The sequence below is a fragment of the Rhopilema esculentum genome, chromosome 5 (assembly GCF_057945365.1).
Source record: "Rhopilema esculentum isolate cy_ngs chromosome 5, ASM5794536v1, whole genome shotgun sequence".
Lineage (NCBI taxonomy): Eukaryota > Metazoa > Cnidaria > Scyphozoa > Rhizostomeae > Rhizostomatidae > Rhopilema > Rhopilema esculentum.
The window spans coordinates 7093192-7118291 of NC_142819.1; the positions used below are offsets into that span (position 1 = coordinate 7093192).

The window sequence follows — 25100 nt, forward strand, 5'->3', positions numbered from 1 at the left end:
ATACGAAATCGACAAATATCGCGAGAACATAGCACTAACAAATAATCAAACTTTGACTTTAGAACAATGCTATTTACATCAACAAGATGAAAAACAAGCTACAGTAATAGATTCTACCTTGAAGCTAATGACTAATTTGACATACAGATTTTACATGAGACACATAGTGATTATTTACATAAAACATATAGAAACAGCCTTGGTTCCAGTTGTTTTTAAGTTTTTCGCCTTGTGATGTGGTCATACAAGACAATCTGAATGTACTTCGGTGATTCAATCACAATCCTCGCAGAATTATCACCCGGTGTCTGGGCCTAAAAAATTCATAAAGTCATTGCATTTTTAGAAAGTCTAAGAAATTAAACATAATGTTGTTTGATACGAAACTCGAAATCCAAGACCAAATTTTGAGCAAAAGAAAACATAAAGCTTAAATAAGGATATTTGGAAATTTGGAAATCAGCGAGTCGATGTTTAAGCGTAAAAAATTTCAACTTTAAGTCCTTGTTACTAAATTCATGCAGGACTCAAGTCGACCAATGAAAGTTGAATAAGATGTTATAGAAAGGACAACAGCCTAATGCACCCTGCCCTCGTTCACTCCCCCTATCAATGTCTGTTGATCTGGTAGTGATACAGAAAAAGGAAAAAATGATACCTTGGGGTCGACATTAAGGATTTTGCGATCACGCTTGTTCTTGAACAATAAACCAGATGAATTTTCAGCTATAACCTACAAGCGAAGAAGATACTGCATTCAAAATTTGATCACGAAAACTATGATAAGTTCTATATTATTAGGAATAACATTCAAAGCAACAGGAAAACAGTTATCAAAAAATATTTTAATGACAAGAAGAGATTAGGAAAAGGCTGTCCAAATTCTGTAGCATAGGCCGTTCTTTTCATTACCTGGTAGTTTGGTGTCGCATTCGAGGTACATTTCTGTGTCTCCCAGTTGTAGAAACTACGTTAAAAGAAACCAAAAAAGAAGGAAATGAAAAAAGGAAGATTAGATGAAAATATAAAGCAAGTTTGCCTATGAACATTACAGCTTACAGGTTTGACATGAAGTGTTCTATGACGTATCTACAGCTACACTTGCTTTTGTATTTACTGTACTGGCATTTGTGTGTAGAACAGGACGGTTCTGAGCTGCTATTGCGAAATTCACGCTTAATGTGAGGCAAGACAAGAATTTTAACTTAATGCGAGGTAAAATTAGTTTGCATAACTTTTATTCATGGTGGTCCAAATCTAAATTTACTTGGACAGGAGCAATGCTATTTTTATAGTTGGGTTAATATCTATGGTTTTATGGCTTTAAGTATTTTTCTTCTAAATGTCTAACGTTTTGAACGAAAAAAGACAGGGAATCAAAACGGAGAATTTAACCAAGAGGCAGAATATCACAAAATTATATAATCCTGGTGAATGCAAATAAATAAAAAATAAATGACCTGTTATTAAACAATACAAAGCTGTAATCATACGGGGTCTTCAATAGACAAAACTTGAACATTTGTATTCATGAAAGGAAAGAAATGATTGGACTAAAGATAAGAATTTCAGCAATACCTTAAATCTGACGGCCTCGGAAGCAATCTTTTTCTTCCCAGAAAATAGGGTTCGAAATCTTCTGTCTAGAGTAAGACATTTGAGATATACATTATTCAGGAGTTGAATCATTTCATTCAGAATGCACCAAGCATTGAAGCTATTAGGGCAATTGAATTAATTACAAAGCAGTCCAACACCTTCTACATTTCACGTTCAAAACCAGTCTTCCTTGCCCCCCTCCACATGTATTATAAAAGTTTTTGCCATTTAGAAAATTTCCTTAGGCTGTCATAACGTATACATCTTCGAAGAACACTCTTACTTTTTCAAAGTGATTTTTATTCCTGGAAAAAAGGGTTTTTACAAACACTTTACAACAATAGCTCACCCTGACGTCAAAACACATTAAATTAAGCCTCACTAAGGATCATTGAAATTTTACTGCACTATTTTGATACCAAGGTACCTCAGGCAAAGGCACTTTTCTCAACTAATAATATGCATTATTTCAAAAACTTTTTCAAACTTTTAATACAATAGGTTCAGGCAAGGTGCTAGATAACTTTCAAGTTAATCTATCAAAAGTCCTTAAGAATAGACAATTTGCACAAATTGACATATCTTAGAATCATCAGAAAGAAAAGACATCTCTTTCTTATAAATGACAGAAGAGTAGTGCTGTGAAAAATATCATACCTTGAGTCTGTGTGCATAATCAATATAGCCAGAAATTTCCTAAAAAAGGATGACAATGTTTACTTAAAACTTAATTGAACTCCAGCATTCAAAGACTAGTTACAACAATATTGGTTTCCTTATTCAATTAACAACACGATAACTGGCTACCAAACTATAAAAGCATGGCTTACTCTGTCCTAGTAAGCACTGCTTTGAGCCAATATCTATTATAAAAACAATCCTTGGAAAATATCCTAGCAAAATATCTTATAAATATCCTATAAAAGCAAGCAAAATATCCTATTAAACAGACTTATAAAAAAGACCATTATCAGCAAAGAATAGGTCTGGTCACAGACATCAAATGGGATAAAAAGTGGAAGAGGCTCTTTATAGAAAAGGGCACATGGTAATAATAAATTTTTGAAAAGGGAAGGAATGAAAAATGAAAAAAGTGCCTTTTATGTGAGAAAAATTGCACCTTTCATGTTTTAGCATCTTTTATTATTTCCTCTATTTCCCGAAAATTTATTCTGCACTCCAAAACTTTCTTGTGACCAGGCACCAAAGAAATTCTTAAAAAAGGAGCTTACTTGAATTTATTTCAAAAGAAGAAAGATTTGAGTAAATGTTAAAAAAGTTCATACCTGCCCTCTTGCATTCTTATCCCTGATGAATATTATTGTCTGCAAAGAAAAAATACTTTCACTTTTATTGCAGTATTTTCAAACTCACTAAGTTGAAATAGCATGGTTCAGTGCTATTTATACTCAAATGTATGAGCAAACCCTTAAAAAAATTTATGAATAGTGTTTCAATAATAGTTTGTAGCCTGACAACATAATTGAAATACCATGAAAAACAATTTAAAGATCTTTAAATCTAAAGATGGCAAGTGCCTATAACTGATTGTGGCAATCTATCATTTGGTCCGTATTTCATATGAGATGGTATTCTTTGAAATACAGTATATTTTTATTTGTTTTGATAACAAGTCACTTCTACTTAGACAGGTTGACTGAAATGGCACTAACTGTCATTTTTCCGTTTCTATTCGCCTCTTCTCTTTGGGCCAGTGCCTGAAGGAATGGATCACCTAGGTCTTTGCCAGAACTTGCCAGCACTCTACAAGGAATCAAGAGATGGATGTTTATCAAGTAACTGGTGTTTTTGAAAACACAAGTTTACCTTTAGCTTGCAGATAAATGACCTATAATGTATATCAAGTTATAGGTAATAAATCATGCTGAAGGTAAAGTAGCCCATCCAGCCTGGAAGCATATCCAGGCTAGCTAGCTATCTCCATATATTCACATTATCATATTGATTTTTGGTGGTAACATTATCATATTGATTTTTTGGATTTGTGCTTCCTGTTTGCATAAAATAACTTAAATTGGCAGCACAAACTTTATTTTAGACTGTGTACCAGACAAACAGATGTTTCTGTACCTGGCTTGCATAAGCAAATAACAAAGTTTCAGACCTGTTAACCAGTGTATATTTTTTAAATATGTAATGTAGTAACATTTTTTTGAAAATAGAGAAACTTTTATTAAACTTTATTTTGTTTTGGAAATAAATTGCTCTTCCTTGTTACTTTCTACCTACTTTTGTTGGCTTCTTTTTGAAAGCCGACTAGCTTCAGCTGCTTGTTTTCTCGCTTCAAATTCCTCTCTTTTCAGCACCTTGAGTTAAATACAAAACGTGGATTGAAGTCTCAATAAATCATTTAAGCATTCAAAGTGGTACAGAGTTACAGCATTACTAATTCAGAACATGGGTGCATATATGCAAGTAATAGACAGAGGCGGATCCAGACTACAGCAACCTATGCAGAAGCATAAGTCAGATTTTTACAACAGCAAAATAAAATAGAAACTATCAAAATTTTTAATCAATAATTTCTTTGGCAAATTCTTCAGCAACGTCCGCCCTTCACCGCTTGCTTGACCTCTGCAAACATCTTGTAAGCTAAAGTTTGGTGGGAGCATAGATGAGATTTGATTTAGCAAATCAGAAGCCGAGCTTGCCTCTGCAGCGGCTCAGCCAGCCAATAGGAATCAGAGTTTACCTATGCAATTGTTTACAGTGAACCTATGCAATTGTTTGTTACAGCCAATAAAATGGCAATTGACAATCGCTGCTTCACCCCCTGCTAATCTGCTAAGGAACGAACATCTGCTCTGTGGTCTTGTGATATGACCACTGTGTTTGAATAGTGGAGGGCCCTGGTCCGAGTATGCTTTTTCAATACCTTTTTCCTTCGAATTGCAGATAAATTTAGTCTTCTCTTTGCAAGTCGTTTCCTAAGAATTCCTTTCTTGAATTCCCTATTCATTATCAGAAATTTATTGAGAAAAGTTTGGGCGTTTCCAACACAAAAGGGCGTGGCTTCTCTTTCTGACAACCTTTGCATTGCACAGGTCAAAATTCAGGCTGGATCCGCGCCTGATATATATCAAAGAACCAACACAGCTATCGGCATTAAAAATCACGAGGAAACTCTTGATGGTAAATAAGATATAGCATGTTTAAATATAACCAGTACTGAATGAAAGATTAAGTTATTCGAATGGCACCATCTTTTGAGAACAATAGGAGCAAAAGGGTTTGGAAATAAAAGATTCTTGAAACTTTTGCTTACAACAGTAGCGATTATATAAAAGCTCAAGTGAAGATTGCCTCGTTGGTCAACTTCAAAGAAAAAATTGTCATACCTCCCCACTTCCTCTATAACCAAGCTCTACCAGTTGCCTTGCCAGCTCTTCATCCTTAAAAATATTTACCAAATGCTGTTAGGTAACTCAGATTTTCTATTTTATCCATTCGCAATCGATGAGAAGTTATCACCTTACAGCGATGAAATTCGTTCGCTGATCCTCCCTATTTATTCTTTTCTAGCAATTAATTTACATACCTCAAGATAATAAAGGTCTAATGGTGTTATCTGGCTGTCTAAGAAGTCTTCGTAAGTAGCAAACTCGGTTACAATATTGTCTGAAGCTACCGCTTCTTCCTCCATCTTTTCTGTTGTGGCCAGAAAACTCTTTGGAAAGGCCTCTTACCGAGAGGGAGGCTGTTTACGTTACCATAGAAACAAAGAATTGGCTGTGTTGATTGCCTTCCTCGTCCTCTGGCCTTTGTTTCCAGGCTCCCTAAAACTATTCCATCAGTTAGCGTGAAATGGTTATGAATTAAACACTGAAACAGCAAATCGCTGAAGATTTGGAGTGCTAGAGCCCTCTTAAGTTATAGCCCGCTAAAACATCAAATTTAATGTTGCAAAATCTCAGATCTTGCAACTTCGCTACAATAAAAAAAATTCTATCTTTTGCCCCAAGCAATAACTTCTACTGCCCCGTGGTTTAATCACAGTAAGCAACCTTTCTGTTTCTCGCATTCGTTTACTTGTTCTTCAGCCATTATTTCGTTACTTTCAATGTTTTGAATTCTTTTTACATATGATTGGTTCAAATAAATATACAGTATAAAAAATTTTACAAGTTGCTTTTTAATGCAAATTTCTATTCATGTCGATCTGCTTTTTGGCACTGCTTGTACACATCCTTTACTTTAACACTAACCTAGTTTAACAAATGTTCTCCTTTGTTTTCATGAAATACACTAGGTGAGCAAAAGTATAGCACCACTTCGACGAATTAATAATGGCGTCAGCGTTGAGAACAACATGCCATTCAAAACTCAAACCACTTTTATAAAGCCATTAAGCGTTACTGCACGGTTAAAACTCAATCAAAAACTTTTGCAAAAACTTTTCTGAAAAGGTTATATTTGTGTTTTTCTATTCTAGGAAATGATTTTAGGACTTTTGAAAAAGTTCTGTAAAGAGATGTAAGTTCTGTAGAGAGATACACAATAGCTTAGATACATATAATATTACACATGACTAAGTCAAATATTGCAGACAATTATATTGTAACGAATTTTGCAGCATTCAGCAAAAAATTTAAGGATAAAAAGTTATTTAATTGAGTAATAAACACATATACAGCAGACCTGTCAACCTTAAATTTTCAAAACCTGGAGATTTTAGATTTTTCCTAAAGAAAAACAGGGAGATTTGGTCAAAAACGGGGAGATCACAGTGATTTGTTAAGGGAATAAATATACCTGATAAAATGTTGTGCTCAGCAAACAGTTTATGACAAAAGTGATCATGAGAGGTATCTTCATAATAACTTTAAGTGCTTTTTGTTAATCAGTAAGCACTAACAAAAAAGATTGTTGTCATGTGGAAGTCAATGTGACCAGTATATCTAAATTTTACCTCCGTAAAAAGAAAACATACACGATGGACCTGTCTTTGAAGCATGAGATGCGCAGTTCAATCGAACATTCGGTGAAGATTCTTCCTAGACATTCTGCTAGACATCTTTGAAACCGGGAGAAAAATTTTAAAAAACGGGAGACCGGGAGAAAGTAGTCAAAACCGGGAGTCTCCCGGCTGAACCGGGAGGGTTGACAGGTCTGATACAGTGAAACCTCTAATAACGGTCACTTCTGCGGAACAGCCATCTCCAGATTTGCGGTTAGTTGAGGAAGTCTATGGTGGCCCAGCATTCTCATTCAAAAAACAGAAACATATTTTATGAAATATAAAAAAATCACAGATATTTGTGGTAAATTTGACATTAAATTCAAATTATTTTCTTGAAGTTTAAAATAGCATGTCAAAAAGCAGAATAAACATAATAAAAAAATTAAAGAAACATTTCTTTTCCAAGTTTCAAATAGAATTGTTTATTTTTGTTTCTGAAAATCACATTGAAAGTTCGTCAAAAGAAACATTTTCGTTTTCATTTTCAAAATGAAATGTCACGATCGGCCCAGCGTTCTCATAGACCACAATGCTTTGTAAGAATAAGCGCCTCATTTCCATGCAGCTTTTCGCGCCCTTTTTGATTTTCTAAATAAATTACCTTTCGCTTATGTAGCCAAGAAAGGGAGATTTTGCTCCATATGGCTGCATAATATAAAAGAAATAACGAATGGACAGAGGATAACGAACTCCAAAAATTTATTCGCTGTATGGTTGCCAGAAACTTGCGAAGAGCTGAAATTCTTGACTTTCTGCAAAGGGATTTTTCTCAGTACGCTTGGAGCCCTGGTACATCAAGTAGGCGCATGAAACATTTTGGAATAAAATTCGTCGACTACGATACAACTGTAAATCAAGTGGGTGAGGCATTTAATGCAGAAAAAGATGGTCCAGATCAGTTATTAGGCTACCGTGCTATGCACAAGAGAATCAGAGAGCAGTATGGCCTTCAGGTTCCAGAGGACTCGTTTACGATGTAATGACCCTTGATGACAATGAAGGACTAGTTCAACGGAGAACGATTAGGAAAAAAGGGGTAAAGTTGGAACATTCACGTCCTTGGTGCGAGGTTAACTTGTTATTGAATTCATGGGGCTGGCGAAATAGAGGACCATGTCCTCATTTTTTACAAAGCTCTAAAGAACTTTTCAGTTAAAAAAAAAATTATGAGTGTACACTCTTTTTTATAAGAAATTAGGATATTTTTCACTACTGAAAGTTTCTTTATTTTTGGCTAATTAGGGTAGAGTTTGGGAATTAAGTAGTTTGGGAGGGAAGGCAATTAGATCCACTATTATTGGATCTGAATAGATACCCAGTACCCTTACTACCCAAGCTTTACCCTTGCCCTAATCATACCCCACAGCCTGCACCTAACCGAACCTTACCCCACCCCGAGTGCACTTCCTACATCTAGGTGCAGAGGTCTTCTGGTGCAATGTCTGGCGTAGACTTTAGATAGAATGCATCCTGGCAGAAATTATGGAGGGCTTAGAGGGCTGAAGCCCCCTAAATTAAAACCTGAAATTTTTGTTTCAACTCTAACACCCTTACTTAATTTATAAAGCCCCGACAGTGAACCAAATCCAAGTAAAGTGAACAAGCTTGAACCGCAAACCTCAAACTAATTGATATTAGATTTATTAAAAAAAGAAGAAAAAAATATTTATCTTTCCGATGTGGTATCTGTTGAATATTTGTGCACAAGGGACCTTTGTTTGAGACAAGCACGTCACACGTACTGACAGGGAGGCCAAAATGAGCAGCACAAGCACTCTTCAAGTTAGATAGAGCTATTTCGTCAAACTCAAATAATACAAATTTGCGTGGCTGAATCGGACGATAGGTTTGCTTGCTGTCGGGTTCTGAAGGACGACAATCTTGTGTGGGGCAGATCCGAGTTTTTTATTTTTATTTGATGCCTCGTTTTGTTTTGTTCTTTTGTTACTCATTACCTTATAAAGTTTTTCCCAAGTATCATGCCTCTTCATGATTAATTCAAATTAAATAGGCTACCACGAGGTATGCGTTCTTCGCTGTTAAGTGGCAAGGCGAAGCAAAAAGAGCGCGAAAAGCTGCATGGAAATGAGGCGCTTATTCTTGCAAAGCATTGTGGTCTATGAGAACGCTGGGCCGATCGTGACATTTCATTTTGAAAATGAAAACGAAAATGTTTCTTTTGACAACTTTCAATGTGATTTCCAGAAACAAAAATAAACAATTCTATTTGAAACTTGGAAATGGAAATGTTTCTTTAATTTTTTTATTATGTTTATTCTGCTTTTTGACATGCTATTTTAAACTTCAAGAAAATAATTTGAATTTAATGTCAAATTTACCACAAATATCTGTGATTTTTTTATATTTCATAAAATATGTTTCTGTTTTTCGAATGAGAATGCTGGGCCACCATAGAAGTCCCAGGTCCCTGCCGAACTGGTGGTGATCTCACATGTGAAAACCTCCGCTTTTTCGATAGGGAGAATATATGAAAAAACCTTCCTTTAGAGGTAACTTTTAAAAAACGGCCACTAAGCTTGGCTCCTGAAGGCTGCCGCTATTTGAGGTTCCACTGTATCAGGTAACTGATTATTTTAAAGCATACATATGAATCTACACCCTTCAAGGCGCTTAAGCCTTAACTTCAAATATTAATGGCCAAAGCTCATATCCTAAGTTGTTAAACTGCAACATAATTAAAATGGCAGAGGAAAAGTATAATCAAATCGAACTAGCGAAAAAAATACAAAATTAATAAAACTGCAAGCAATTTCTGCGATTAAAAAAACGAGTTAATTGTATTGTGGTTAAAGAATGAAGACGTTTTAAAAAGCTACTAAAATAACAAGATTCTATTAACTCTGTCATCAATCTACACATAAATCTATTGGGGCGTCTTGATAAAAGGGGTGGGTGGCTTGGGAGCGTGATAGATATAGCTTGACGATGGAGGTATTTGCAAAGACAACATGCTGAATTTTAACTAACTAAAACGAAATTGTCACAGAAAATTAGCAATTTTTCCCATCAACTACTGTAAAGCGGTGTTGGGGTGTAGTTGATTGGCACAAAGCACCCCCTCTCGTCATATAGGACAATTTTTAAAACTTTGAACATATCTACACCAAAATATTGCATAAAAAGATAATGAAAACAGCGACAAAGATGAAGCTTGGGAAGAATAGAAAGGGAGAGTGGGTGACGAACAGAAAATGTACGGAATGTGTCTTGGTGAAATAACTTTTGATGAAAGGATAAATAAATGTTGAATGTATTTGCACAAAGACGACAAGAGTGTTTTGATTAAAGTAACTAGTTGAAGGTTAAAAATTAAGTGTCCTTTTATGTAAGTAAATATTTCCATAAAAACATAATTTCCAACGTGTCACGGATCAGTTGAGATCTGATACAAACCCATTTGAAGTGACCAGCACGGGGTATTAGCGCGTGTCCTGTGTAACAAATGAAGAGGAAATTAGAAAGAAACTGAGCAAGGGAAGCTGGACCTTTTCTTACAGCGTGAGGGCTTAGCAAAGCAATTACCAAGGAGCTGGCAACAACTAACACTGAAGGTGCGTGTTATTAACATTCTGGCCCTATATATCCCGGTTCTCCACCTTCCTGCACATCAGAGTCCCAGTCTCTATACGACATTTCTTCAAATTCCCCACCCAGCTTGTTTCTGACCTTCTTCTTAATCTTTGCCCCTCCATATACATTATCCTCGTATTGCAATATTTTGTCGAACTGCAAAATATTTATTTTTGTGACACTATCACTTTTCTATTTTGTTTCATCTAAGGAGAGTTCTACCCAAATACACATTGTTGAGAAGGTCAAAACGCAATCGACTGACACAAGAGCAAAAGCTTTTGCAACTTTCTTGTGCAAATATTCGCAGCCAGAAGTAATAAAGGATTGATCACATTAAAGGCGAGTTACTTCTCTTTGATGCAGGTTGCACTGCTGACATGATGCCGCCCACTCGCTCATAGAGAGAGAGAGAGAGAGAGAGAGAGAGAGAGAGAGAGAGAGAGAGAGAGAGAGAGAGAGAGAGAGAGAGAGAGAGAGAGAGAGAGAGAGAGAGAGAGAGAGAGAGAGAGAGAGAGAGAGAGAGAGAGAGAGAGAGAGAGAGAGAGAGAGAAGAGAGAGAAGAGAGATAAGAGAGATAAGAGAGAGAGAGAGAGAGAGAGAGAGAGAGAGAGAGAGAGAGAGAGAGAGAGAGAGAGAGAGAGAGAGAGAGAGAGAGATAGGAGAGAGAGAGAGAGAGAGAGAGAGAGAGAGAGAGAAGAGAGAGAGAAGAGAGAGAAGAGAGAGAAGAGAGAGAAGAGAGAGAAGAGAGAGAGGAGAGAGAGAGAGAGAGAGAAGAGAGAGAGAAGAGAGAGAAGAGAGAGAAGAGAGAGAAGAGAGATAAGAGAGAGAGAGAGAGGTAGTATTTATAAAAACGACAGGAAAGATTTACGTACATAAGCAAAATTACCGTAATTACAGATATTAGTACAACAAAGTATGATCATTATTTTCATCTGCTGATTCGGTGGACTTCCTTGATGAGGAACAGTAAAAGACCTCGCGTGCTGTAGTTAAGTGATGAATGAAAATTCAAGAAATGGAAAAAGACTGCACAACCAAACATACCAGTAGCATTGACACTAGGCAAGAATTGGGCGACTCTCATCAACATCTGTCTTCTTTGACCTACGAAATACGTTCATTTAATTCTAGTCAATAAGCTAAAGTTTAACTATAAAAAAATTGACCCAGCTTTTTCTAATCTAAAACCAAATAGACCATTGGTACCAAAAGGAAAATACAGATAACACCCCTAAATACATTTCGGCAGCTTTCTAATGAAAATATTTCCTAAAAGTTTCCTTTTATGATATTGAGCCCATTTTTCGATGAAAAGTCCCGTTGCAATTTGTCTTAGATTAAAGCTTTAGAAAAACAGGAATATTTAGATTTAGACACTCCACATGATGTCTTTTTGGCAATTTTGTGTTTATGTTACAGTAACTGCACCGAAATGGAGATTTGGCAGATTATTATCATTATTGTTAGCCTTAGACTAAAAGACGAAAATGAAAAATTTAATCAAAACGACTGAAGCAAAAGACAACCAAAGGGAGCATTTTAAAAAATATAGAACCAAGCCCACCGAAATAGGGGCAAGTTGGCAATTACCCATGGTCACGTAAGAAAAGGGGAGCCCTCTGGTCATTAAAATGTCTCGTTTAAAGTATGATTCTAAATAACATGGTAATTTCAGATCAAATCTATATTTGAAAAGTTTGGCAATTCTTTACGAATATAAATTAAAAGTAAATAAAGAAAATTGCATACATTTTAAATCCATTTTTGGTAGAAATGGGCCCAAGTATTCTGCCTGACCTTAGTCCTCCATGGTTCCCGGCCGCCCTGTATAGAGTAACTTAATTTAGGCCTTGTATAAACCATTCCCATATTATATGAATTATGTCAAATTTGTTATCATAACTTTCTTCCCAATTTTGAGGGCATAGATTAACAGGAAAATGATTTTTGGACGGTAAAATTCTTACGAAAAATACGATAAAAATACTCCTTACTCTTTATATTTTCTTGTTCTTCGTTCGAAAAAGGTAAACACAAGTATGACAAATCCCTGCAACAAAATTAGATTTTGCGTAATCTATCAGAGGGCACAAAGGGCAGAAAGTACTAAGTTATATGGTGTTTACAATACGAACTATACGAAACTCTACTGCAAATTACATAAAAAGAAGTAACTTAATACACACCATAAGAGAACATAACTCTATCAACAACTTAATTTCAGTTTGAATGTCATGTCACAAGGGAAAGGGGTGTCAAGACGACAGGATAGCTGCGGTTAAAACTGATAGAAATTTGGAGTGACATCAGTTTCAAACGGCCCTTTAGATAGAAATTCAGATGATTATTGAATTAATTGGTAACAAGGAACAATCAACAACTCAAGTCGAATGAAGAACACGAGTCTTAATTTTGAAAGTTGTAAAAAGATCCTGAGAAATCTCAAGGAATAGTTTCCAAAAAACTTAAATGTCCTTGATGAATAAAAAGAAATAATAAAGCAATAGATTTTGTTGACACCAACTTAGTCGTATTGTAATGCTGTGGAGAGTTTATTCATGATAGTAAATGTTCATTTGGGACTTATGTTCTTTGATTTGCAGATGTTAGTTGACTAAGAGGTGTAAGGGAGGGGGCTTGAATTGAATACTCTTCCACTTTGCTTCTCCGCAGGACTCCCATTTGCACACATTACACATAGACGTTTTGTCAATGTAGCTAATGATTTGTGAATGTGAAAAACATACCGTTAAAGCTAAACAGAAACCAATTATCTAAGAGAAAAAAATATATATCTCAAATGGATTTCCGGCAAGAATGAAAAAATTGAAAAAGAAGAAGCTGACAAAGAAACCAAATGGTTTAAGAAACATCGTCGTTACATTTCCTTACACATTGTAATCAGCTATTAATGAACATTCAGTTCACTTCAATAAGCATTCATTGCATAAGCAAATATGCAAATACATCTTAATTATGCAGTATCTAAATGATTACTGTTGCAGAGTGCTAATTGCCACGCAAATAGAACTGTACTTTAAGTAGCGCGGTGATCGAATTAAGTGGATAGCATTGAGGAGCAACTCAGCACCGTCTTGCTTCACACATCGAAGCGTTAAATATGTTAAAATATGTGAATATGATAATTTATGTATATATGATAATCTATGTGAATATGATAATATGTATGTGAACATGATGATGTATGTAAGCAGAACATGAAAATCAATGTTAACCGTTCTGTTTCTGGAATCATGATTCCCTACTGACAAAGCAATATTAAGCGGGAAGATAATCACATTTGGCATGAAGCTGGGAGTAGCACTTAGAACCATCCTATTCTGCACACAATAGCGTTAAATATGATACTGTATGCAAAAATAATGACGTATTATAATATGGTACTTGAGATACTTACCCCGGCTCCCCAACCAAAGTTCAATCGCTCCACAAGTATTGAACCCACCGTGGGACCAGCTATAGCTCTGAAATGATTTTGAAAAAAAGAAAATAAAAACTTTCGTTTAACAAATCGAAAGGTTTTTTGTCCATCACTGACTTTCAACTTTCACAGTGGTTCTTACAAATTTGATGATGAAATAGAAATGACCGGTTGTTAATGTCACACACAATGACCGGTTGTTATTTGACTGTCATTAAAATCAAGAAAGCCAGGATTCGCATTCCGAAAATGCCTTGTCCTATTGATTTAATGGATTATTAAAGTAGAAAGAATCCTTTAAAGTTAAGTCAAGCCAAGTAATAGTGACAGGGATTGGAACTCGTTTAAGCCACCGCCTTGGTATACGATCGTACTTGGCTCGCAACATTAAAAACACGAAATGGAAAGTTTAGGTCCCGTTTCTTCCCTACTTCGTATTGTATGCTGGCCTATAGAAGAAACCACGTACCCAATGTTGAACATCGAATTGAATATCGAAGACAAAGCGCTTTTGGTTGCGAGACCTTTGTTCATACCATATCGTCTAGAAAAGAACACACAATGCATTCTAATAGTATAAGTTCATTTCACTAGATGCTACAAATCATTAATAGTATCCCAATCTCCCACTCCAACTAGCATTAAACAATTTTCATAACTTAAGTGCTGTCTGATTCCAACTGGATAGAGAGAAAAGTTAGCTCTGAAATCAACATTGTTTTAGGGGAGAGAAGGTGCAGTGTTGATTTTTATACTGGCGATAACCTTTTTAAAAGAACCCTTTAGCAAAAGGATGTTCCAAAAGCTTTCTGAAGAGACAGCAGCTGAACAACGGAAATACGTAATATGGAAAATTCAACTACCTTAGATCTAGATTGAGGTAAAGTTTTCAGCTTAAAACACATCATTCTACAACGTCTAGCATTCGTGGGGGTTAGATTCTTGAGAATAAAGCTGTCGATGACAGTTGTTGGATAATATTGCTTAAAATTTTACTTTTTTAAAAATTATTGAACGTAGGGGGGTTAAGCAGCCGAATCAAGGCATGCCACTATAAATAAATCCCTAATGCCTAACCTTCACAAATTAATCCCTCCAGGAAAAAAATACTGAGAAAGTAATAAGATTTACTTACTCAGCCGACTCGCCCATGTCAGCTAAAGCTGGGATAAATAACGGCGCTACACCCAAACCAAGTAATGCCAAAGCAATACAATTCATCCAAAGAGTCCTAAAGTAAATAAAAAATACAGCGATATCAAAGCATAGTCACGAAATAACGCAACCTGGAACTATATTTGAAATATGAGAAACCAGACATGAGTTGTATGAAAGAGAGTCAAAGGAAAACAATTGAACAACTTCAGTTAATGGCACACTGAAGAAAAACATCACATGTTCTATTACAAGGCTACAGTGCTATAGCACATTCACAAATAAATAACGACGGAATAAATGACATCAGCGATAGTGTGTATTTTGACACATCCATTATAAACAAAACTGTGGCATCTTTTAACTGGTATTCCAGTTAAAGTAATTTTACTGGCTACACTCACCTGAAAATGAGAAACCTTAAAATAAAAACCCTGAAAATGAAAGACTGTTTCTTCATTAACGACCCAGCTTCAAAGTAGAATTTGATGTGGCCTCAACAGGAGCTGACTAAACAAACTGGTGCATCGAAGATTAAGAAAGAGGAGCAACTCAAAATTACATTGAGCTGAGCGATAAATATTAAATAAGTTTTTTACAGAGTTAAGAAAGACGACTATGTTGCGTTCACTAGCCGAAGATTATAAAAGAAATACTTACCGAGGCAGGATGGCTGAAGGTATGAGGGGGAAAGGTCCTAATGCTATGTACGAAATGCCGCATACTATTGCGCCTAGAGACATTGTAATTCTCTTGTCCTGCAAATATCAGACAGGTGGATTATGTTAGCAAGTAGCAACCAATAAAATACAATTGAAGGTTATAAAAGTAATATTTGCTGACGAAGCCAAATATATAGTACTTTTATCATTTTACCCACAATCAAAGATTTAATTGACTGGTTTTAACCAGGCCGTCGAAAGCGGATGACTAGTGGGTTGGAACCCTCCCCCAATTGTCAAACAGTACTAGATTTCCTTTATAAATGGTACTGAATGGGAAGCAATACAGTGGGCAGCCCCCAATATGAATTTCGTTCCAACGGTAATTTTAACAACGAACTAACGGACAGCCCTCCCTGCAATCGAACTTTTGTTGGAACTAAACAGCCTGCATTACATGTGGAGAAACCCAGAAATTGGTATGAGACTGGTTATTTACCAAATCACGAGCAACGCTCAGAAAAAAGGTTAATTTTCCAAACGAATAATTTTTAGAATGAGTGAAAGGAAGTCTTACGGTTTTATCAGCAATCATTCCAAATAGAGGTGCCAGAATTGCATATAAACCAGGGGCGATGAGGAATACTAAGCCCACTTTAAAACTGTTCAAATGGAACTGAAAAACAACAGTTAGGTATGAAAAAAATGAACGGTTTAAAGATACACATAATTATAGGAATATTTAGGCTAAATATCACATAGAAATTTGTAAAAGTATATCTACGTTAAAATCTGTAAAAACAAAATTTGGAAAACAGCTATAAGGATGGAAACTAGAGAGGGTATAATGGGCTTGTGCCTTTTTATGGCAATATGAACAAAGTATTATTTCAGTCGAAATATGGCCTTTGCTGGGTTCAAGAGAAACAATTTATTCTCAAAGGCCCTTTTGTGCAATGCTAAGTTATTACCAAAATCTTTGGGAACACAAAACTTTAATATTTTCGCGGCCCCATTGCCTTACCGCGGCTCCGCTCTTTAGACGATTTTATTTCCCTAAAATTAGATCTAATAAAGGAAGTAAAATTTCAAAAGATAGGATAAAATTTCAAAACACCGCCATAATAAAAGCTGTATTTTTTTGTATCGCAAGAGGGATAACTGCAAAGTTTGGCAGACGAAAACAAGACTGAACAATAAAGATTGCATTGTTTCAACTCACTGGCTTTTGCAAATGCTTCTGCAGGGTTGGATCTAAGAAACTCAATGCAATGCCACTAACAACAATCGATACCGCTACGGGATAAAAAGATTCATGGATCCAATTAGAACTCAATGAGAATATCTACGAATTGATCACACCAGCAATTTTATGAATCTGTGGAGAGCTTTAAGAAAGAGACGCTCTAAAAACGGTTCAACGAAAGAACATATTGAGTTCAAACACAGTAAACCCTATACAGCTATAAGAGAGAGACGCTCTAAAAATGATTCAACCAAAGAAAATATTGAGTTCAAGCACAGTAAACCCTATACAGCTATAAGAAAGAGACGCTCTAAAAATGATTCAACCAAAGAAAATATTGAGTTCAAATACAGTTAGCAGATATTTCCTTACAGCAGACACTTTGAAACAATTAGTCAGGGCGCTACGGGGATTCACACTGGAAATTTTTGCGGGCAATTTAATATTAGGTTTAAAACATACCTAGTACCTCACTGATGAGAAATTCGGCGGTTGGACACCTTCAAGTTACTTCAGTGGGTCATTCAACCAAAGTTTTGTAAGCGCTGTTTCGTCCCGAAATACCTTCTTAACAAACAAAGCTCTGTAGATTTAGCCTCCAAACATTGTTCACTTCAGGGGCTTCGATGCAAGTTGGAGAATGGAGAGGGGAGCAAAGGCAAACTACAGATCCTTACCAAAAGATTTTACAGAAATCACTTTTGTTTTAAAATTAGTGAGGGGCGTGCCCAGCCCAATAGTCCCAGCCCCCTGGCCCCCAACCCCCCTTTTTCGAAGGCCGTGCACTTCCGTACAACGGAGAGTCTCTGATCCAACCGATGCTCGCAGATGTCCCTAATGGAAATGTTCTACTGTACGTACACAGCAAGGTATTATGATTATCACGAAATACATACCAACAACAATTATTGCGGGTATCTTTAACGCCCGCCATAATGCTCCTTTATCTGTTTCTGATGTTTCAGTTCCTATAATGAATTGATGGATCATACAGTCAATATTTCCTATAAATGATTTAGTGTCACGGGATAAATTAACTGAGTTCGAACATGTACACTTCTAAAATGACCTAAAAAAGCAACTCTTGTCTACTTATAGTGATCTTGAAAATCCATCTTTACAAATTTTCTTCATTCTATCAGAAATGGATCACTTTTCATTCCATTATTATTATCCCATGCTTGCTTGGCAATAGACCCTACGTTACGAAATTTTATTATCCATTAAGGAAAATAAATGGCATTTCGGGCTGACCCATATTGAAAATTCGCAGAGTACCATGTACTTTCCAAATGTTTAAAGGCAGTATACATTTGGCTTGGTTAACATTGAAAGTATCGGTTGTATGATGTTTTCGGAATAAGGTAATCAATGGTATCGATGCTTGTTATCAACACGAATCAACAGGGATGAAATCTGACGCAATACAGCTTTGAAACCAAACAATCCGCCTTCACATGTTCATTACTGCAAAGGCAGTTTATCACAGGCTTTAAGCGCTGAATTCATAAACACGACAGCAGGGAGGCGATAACCTGCGTGCAGACTCGACTGGTTTCCCTGTAGGTTGACTGGTGTTTCAACATCGATTGGGTGATGGGTTTTGTGAAACTCTCACCTACCACCAAACATTTTGCACTTAAAAGTAATTTAGCCTTTATTTCTACATTTTATGAAATAAGAAAACTGTTGACCAATAGATGTCTGATTATCAATTAACAAATTTCTAAGATTCAAACAAAAAACATTTATTGAGAAAAATGACAATATGTTACTAAAAAAATTGATTAAGGAGAACTGGTGTATAATGAACCCACTAGTATCATCTTTTGGAAGAATGAAATAAATTGGTATCGAGCTGACAAGCGCAAGGACTCCAACAGCTAGAAAGGGCAACTTGAATCCACCAACCTTGAAAAAGACATGAAAGTTTTTAACAAACATTTGTATATCCATTGTCACCTATCGGTATCAACATCAACGGCAGCATACAAGCTTCAGACCTTTATTACCTCTCCTTCAACATTTCAGAGGAACTATCTCAGAAAGCCATTATATGCATACAAAGAGACTTAGAGGAACCAAAGAAAAGTTATAGACACCAAAAGGTGTTGGATCAGTTGACCTTGTGCCAATCTTTGTTGTCAAGTACGAATCCCAAATGGAGTTATACTGTACTTACTGAATACAGAAGTCCGCCAATAGGGGGGCCTGCCATCATTCCAAAGCCACCAAATGTTTCCATTATGCCCTAAGAAGGGATAGAATCAGTTTAAAGAACAAATCAGTTTAGCTCAAAGAAATAAAATCAAGAGAATTGCAGAAAGTTTGGCAATCTGGCAGCGAGTCAAAGAGGAAACAAAGCAGAAGTAAATTAATATTAAGAGATTTAAAAGTCTTTAACCTTACTGAATGTGCAGTTTGTTGGAATATATTGCTCTGATAAAAGACCAACATATATTTAGCTAGTTATGAGTCAAAATGAATCAGGGGAGATTAAAGTTTTTTAAAAAACTTTGAAATTATGTTCAAGATTGAGAAATAACTTTGAAATTAAATTAAATTTATAAGTCTCGGAAGCATCTTTGGGTTGTGCTTTATCATCTTCAGCACTGCATTCAGATTAAGGACCATCCAGTAAGCACTGTTATCTTCCCAGAGTCAATGTTAAACAAATCAGATAGAGGTGTTGCTCAGCTGGGAGTCAAAGCTTTTTTAAGGTAATTTCACTTTTTTTATAACTAACTGAAACAAGAAAATTCTTTTTTACCAAGGCTAAGATAGAGGTGTTGCTCCAGCAAGGCTAAGCTACTTATTACAGCATAAGGTAGGTTGAGAGAATTTTCTCTTCTGTTGATGGATCAAGTATGAGAAAATCATTCACAGTATTCTTATAAACTGCAAAAAAGTAAGACCAACTGACATTTACTAAATGCAGTTTATCAGGTCATAAACTCTCAGTGCTTATTATATTGCACAAAATTGGAAAAAAATTTTACCACAGCTGGGGATAGGTTGTCTTTGAATGTTTGTGTTATTATTGTTAAGGCAGATGTTGACGTTGCAGCTCCACCAATGGCACTCACAATTCTAATCAAGAAGCAAAATGCAACAAATGTTTCTTTGTCTGGCATCAGATCCACAAAGCTGTAATAAAATAAAAGAGGAGAAATAAAAAAACATGTAAAAGCCAAATGTCGTGGCCAGAATGAATTTGTTTCGTCAAAAGCTGGATAGGTAAATTTTTAAAAAAATTTTTGGAATATTTTGTAAGGAATTATTGTCAATATTATAGTCAATCATTTCTAAACAGGGGGTGCTCTCCTCTATTAGCCTAGCTACTGAGCGAGCCCTTCCTTAAGTAATTCCCCAACATACAATTCACTTGTTTTCATGACTACAGTAAAAGCTCTATTAAGCCCCCTGGGGGCTTATTAATTTTTTCTGTCTTAGAGGGGCTTATTAGAGAGGGAGGGCTTGTTAATAATTCAAAGAAAAAATGTTATAAAAATGCCCCTACCCATTTTTTGTTATGGAAATGTCATACAAATGTTGTAAAAATCTTTGCTAGCAGCTTTGAAAGTTTCTCAAAATCAATCAATTATAATTTCATCATCTTCGAGTCACCAGGATCAATTGATATCCCCTGGGACATCTTCTAAACAAATTTCGCCTGACTTCTAAGGTGCACAAGTAAATATTTACATGGGGCGTCTTTAATGCACATAATCTTATCATCATCATACCCATCAAAAGATCCAATTAATGCACATGTTTTCTTTGTTTGACATTGGGGGTTAAAAGGGGAGTTTAATAGAGAGGGGGCTTAATCGAGCATGCATAATGTATACTGTTTTCTTCTTTGGAATTTCCCTGTATTAATTAATTAGCTCATATGTTATACTAAATGTTATTTAACTTTTGTCATTTTGCATTGTATGTGGTGGAATTTTAAAATTATTTGAAACTGAAAATGAAATTGTCTTATGAAACTCAGAGCAGCAAGGAGAGGAGCAACACAACCAACATCAGGTGCGGACTTAGCCAAAATTTTAACCGGTTTCGGGGTGCTTTACCCCATTACAGCCCTATTTGCTATTGGTCCATAAACATTGCTAAAAGTTGCTTATGAGGTTAGTAATGTGATTAATTTGCCCACACTTTATCTAAAATGTCACAATTTTACTCCGTTCAGCATGTCCTTTGATCCTCTTCTTGCAATTTCAATTCATGAATTTTTCCGGAAACTAAATTCTTGTCTCGCAATAAAAAAACCTCAGATTCTTATTTGCATCTCCGTATTTCATTTTGTATCATTTTGTTTTAAAGTGTCCACACTTTCGAGCTATGGATATTGATATTGAATTAACACCGGTTTTTTCGCATAAGGGAAACATATGGGCACCAGTTTTCTCAGGTTTTCAGAAAACAATAGCCACTGGTTTCAATATTGGTGCATAGAGAGCATACTCCAAACTGTCACTTCGAGTGGTTACTGATTTCCTCGATTTTGAATTCCTCTGATACTTTGGGATAAAAGGTGAATTAGGAAGCTGGGAACTCTATCGCAATCTTGTGGGGGTTCAATTCAGTATGCAAGCAGAACGACTGTTGTCAGTCAGGGAGAAATTTAGCAATTGTTGCAATTGAAATTTAGATCAAAATTCAAGATTTACAGAGGAACATAGCTTTTAGAATTTGACCGGTTTTTGAAACCTGTGCAACCGGCCTAGATCCGCACCTGAACATGCACTTTTTGGTTTCTGTAAACTGAAGGAAAAGCAATAGAAGTTCTGAATGCTTAGGCTAAAACTTAAGGTAATGAAGAGGCAGCACGTGTGGTGGGGATCTTTCGACTTATCAGTTGCAGCTACACTTTCAAAAGTCTTTAACTTTTTATCTGCTCTTGCTCAAACTGACATGTTGTAATGCCTGAAGAATAGTTTATTTACTGGTATAAAAAACTGCATGCAATCCAGCAAATACAAACCCAAAGAGAATCTGAGTTCCACCCTCTATAAGCAGGCCAAGAAGTAGGACTGTCTTTGGTCCTGCTATTGGTATCTGAAAGAAAAATGATAACCTGCAAGCATTTCTTTGGTAATGATGCTGTATCCTTCAAACAGCTCTATTACCAAAAATCATAAACATATTGCAATCATTAACACAGGATTTGCTCTAAAAAGCTAAATGCATGCTAAATGCAATAAATGCTCAAGTCTTATGTGTTCAGCCTAAGTCTTGCACAATAGCAGCAATTTTTAAAACTGACAGTGGCATTAACTAGTGGGTAGTGGTCATACCGAGTCATTTTCTTTTGGTTATTAACATTAAGCTTTCATTCTGCATTTGTTTTGAAACCAACAAAAATAATGAAGGGCATTTGAAATAAACACTATGGCTTTCTTATGGTTTATTTACTGTTTTATACACAAACTTATGGCTAAATACACAAAATCTTATGGCAGGACACAACAGTAGCTTGACAGGTATGTAAATGTATGTTTTATCCATGGCTGATCTTGGGTGCAGCTTAAACATTCTGAATGAGGTGGCTTTCATAAAACATAGTAATTTACAATGGAAGGGTCATGTCTTCAGAAAGAGCAATGATTCCTTAAAAAAGAAGGTATAATGTCTGCACATGTTACCATTACTGCTCCCTCATGGTTGACAAAAATTATGAAAAGTGAATGTGAGGAAATGACATAACCAGGGAAAGACTTAAAACATTGACCAGCTACATCACAACAGTTAGTCATAATTGTTATAATAATGCAATAGTTAAGGTCACTTACAAGAATTCCAACAATTGGAGACACAAAAAATATAGTCAAAGGATAACTAGCAAATATCATTCCAACAGTAGACAAACTTGCACCTTTCTGGCTTGCCTAGAAAACAAAATTAAGATTTGCTTGAAAATTTGAACTAGTCTTTATACCCACCAATAAGTCAACCCCTCAATCTTTTAATTTTTAGGTTAAAAAGTTCAACCAATGTGAAGTCTAAATATAGTGCTATTCTAAATGGAGGGAATAAGATGTTGAATAATGATTTGAAAGCAAAACCATATGGAATGTTTCTTTTATATTTTATTTGCATCAAACAGACCAACTTCAGGGGTTGAATAATACATGGGTCTGCCTTGTAACCAAGATTTAGATCATTTGAGCTAAAACAAATCATTTGACTAGGTAGTCAAGTCGTGAAATAGTATTTTACTGTATCTTGCATAATTAGCTTAACTGCGTCTCTTGTTATAGGCAAAACAACAAAATATTTAACAGGAAAACGAAATGGTATATTGTCAAAGGGCCTGTTTATATGGAGAAAATCATCTAACCTTCCAGCCTGTGAGCTGAGAGGTGAGATTCCACTCTTCTATAGAATCCTAAGTGTTTTTCATTTTGCGTTAATATGGAAAACAAGCCAGGCCAGTTAAGTGGGATCCCATTGCATGAGAGGTGGGATCTCACTGAGGTGGGATGAATTTTTTCCATATAAACACTGTAGAGTGGGATGAAGCTGGAAGTTGGGATGAATTGTTAATATAAACCTGATTCAATTTTGTCCCACTTGTCAGCACACAGGCAGGGAAGGTGGGATGATTTTTTCCATAAACAGCTAGAAGGTGGAATAGAATCAGCATGTGAAAATTTAATGATTTCATCTCACCTGCCAGATTATGGGCTGAGAGGTGGGATAAATTTGCTCATAAAAACAGGCCCAAAGTCAGGGAAAACATCAATGGTCACGCCCCCTTCTCATTGTCTTCGAGTCACATGCCACTTGATAGATATCAACAATCGTTGGGTCAAATCGTGAGTGTTTTATGTACATTTAAATATGAGAACTCGATTACGGTCTTTTGTAATTTGAGAAGTAGGCCTTAAGTGCTCTGTCTGTGTCAAGTCTGTGACAAATAAACCCATAGTACTTTCTTGGCTCGTAAAACAATCCCAACAGGCAAGATACCTTGCATGAAAGTCTTAAGAGGGGAATGGGGGTTGGGCAACTCCCAATTATTATTATAACTACGTTGCCTATCTAAATCACAATTATTACGTGGGCTTTCATTTCTCATGTTGTTTGACGATCAAAATATTAAGTGCGTAAGTAAAGGTTTGCAGGCAGCGACCCACTAACAACGGGTTACCAACCTCTCCAGGGAAGAAAGGTGCTATCATTGCAAAGGCACAACCAACTATAAACCAGTAAAGCGAAATGGAAAATAAAATTATCGTTTTTTTTCGTGTAAACATGCTCTCTTTCTTCTTGTCATCAGAATCAACATCATTGTTGACCGTTTTCGCAGCTCCATTTGTTTCATCTTGACCTTTATCCTCCTCATGCGAAGTTTCCGAGACTCCATCGACATTTTCGAGCGAATTATATGTTTTGTTTGTCATTTTTAATGTATAATACTATGTTGTAATTGTGCTATGTTGCTATTTGTCCGTCGATTTATAAGCATGCAGCTTGGGTTCATACTTGCATTGCGCTTGTGCAACAATTCTCAGTTCTCACCTCATGAAAATTTAAATTGAGAGTCGACACGAGGCTAGGAAATTTGAGCCCGGAACAGGAAATCCCCAAATGAGAAATCCCCATAAAGGTACAGAAATCCCTCAGGAGGACTTTCAGGGAGGCTTGGCTAAATTCTGGGTTGGGGTCTGCCGTGAGCAAACTCAATGGGATACCACTGGCTTCAAGTTGGCTAGACTAATTCTTAAGAAAATTGTACTGTTGGCTGGAGCTGGACTAATTTTTCCAAAATTGTTTCATTAACTAGTTTATTATCAACAAAAGTGGGTTGTCAGGATGAAATTCGTACTTTCAAATGCTTTGTGAAGGATTAAATATACATTTTTTATATAAAATGCTGCAAAAATTTGTCAATTTTTTATACTTTTAAACCTCAGGCCCGAAGTATAGAAAAGCCCCGATGATACATGCTCTACAGCGTTGGATGGACTTTCTTGCAGTCCCTTCCCCATTGAGGCTCTGGCACCCAGGGTAGCCTTCGTAAATAGGTGCCCCGTCTCAGATTTTTCTTAGGGCCCTAGATCCACAAAAAGGACCACGCTTAGGTCCACAAAAACTACACAACAAAAAATATTTCAAAGCTTATTCTGACAAGAGTATTCACATAGCCAATGAGAGGGTAGAATGTAAATATGGAGAAGAGGAGAGAAAAGTATGGCAAGAAAGAATTTAGTAAAACGTGATCAATCCAATCGAAAGGAAGCATTTGGGGGTATATAATGCAGTAGAACAATTGATTATGGAAAATTTATATCAAAGGTGAGAACTAAACCAGAAGGAAAAATGATCGCCATAATACCAGATAAATGGACGCCCATTTCAGAATGTGCTGGCTTTCATATTCGATAACAATCGTTTGTGAGTGCACAGATA

The 25100-nt window shown here is 36.1% G+C and overlaps 2 protein-coding genes across 3 annotated transcripts; both read right to left on the reverse strand.

The window, feature by feature from the left end:
* Positions 1-59: 59 nt before the first annotated feature.
* Positions 60-5343, reverse strand: LOC135689479 (cilia- and flagella-associated protein 299). The gene is made up of 10 exons (XM_089116189.1): positions 5159-5343; positions 4959-5012; positions 3850-3926; positions 3273-3363; positions 2886-2924; positions 2257-2295; positions 1579-1643; positions 913-967; positions 659-733; positions 60-314 (listed from the first exon to the last, which is right to left on the reverse strand). Exons 1-10 carry the CDS (start codon positions 5261-5263, stop codon positions 216-218), a joined length of 699 nt encoding a protein of 232 aa, XP_088972315.1. The 5' UTR covers positions 5264-5343; the 3' UTR covers positions 60-215.
* Positions 5344-9076: 3733 nt separating this feature from the next.
* Positions 9077-24222, reverse strand: LOC135689477 (MFS-type transporter SLC18B1). Of its 2 annotated transcripts, XM_089116299.1 has the most exons (18): positions 23843-24222; positions 22478-22573; positions 21670-21743; positions 19679-19826; positions 18862-18930; positions 18497-18590; positions 17576-17647; positions 16656-16729; positions 16011-16109; positions 15432-15529; positions 14752-14847; positions 14086-14160; positions 13593-13659; positions 12922-12948; positions 12169-12224; positions 11924-11998; positions 11219-11278; positions 9077-10032 (listed from the first exon to the last, which is right to left on the reverse strand). In XM_089116299.1, the coding sequence occupies exons 1-17, from the start codon at positions 24089-24091 to the stop codon at positions 11233-11235; spliced, it is 1515 nt and encodes a 504-aa protein (XP_088972425.1). In that variant the 5' UTR covers positions 24092-24222; the 3' UTR covers positions 9077-10032; positions 11219-11232. The 2 variants fall into 2 exon arrangements, with proteins under 2 accessions (XP_088972425.1, XP_088972426.1); XM_089116300.1 differs by lacking the exon at positions 11924-11998 and having other exon boundaries at positions 9078-10032; positions 23843-24221.
* Between the last annotated feature and the right edge of the window lie 878 nt (positions 24223-25100).

Bases quoted from the DNA above. Each gene is read 5' to 3' on its own strand.
- LOC135689477 (XM_089116299.1), bottom strand. From the start codon at position 24,091: ATGACAAACAAAACATATAATTCGCTCGAAAATGTCGATGGAGTCTCG. The intron at 18,931-19,678 runs GTAAAATTTTTT...ATCCCTTCTTAG, and splicing joins ACAACCTATCCCCAGCTGTG to GGCATAATGGAAACATTTGG. The intron at 15,530-16,010 runs GTAAGACTTCCT...TGATATTTGCAG, and splicing joins GAATGATTGCTGATAAAACC to GACAAGAGAATTACAATGTC.
- LOC135689479 (XM_089116189.1), bottom strand. From the start codon at position 5,263: ATGGAGGAAGAAGCGGTAGCTTCAGACAATATTGTAACCGAGTTTGCT. The intron at 968-1,578 runs GTATTGCTGAAA...CTTTTAACGTAG, and splicing joins CCGAGGCCGTCAGATTTAAG to TTTCTACAACTGGGAGACAC. The intron at 315-658 runs GTATCATTTTTT...TGAATTTTTTAG, and splicing joins TCCTTAATGTCGACCCCAAG to GCCCAGACACCGGGTGATAA.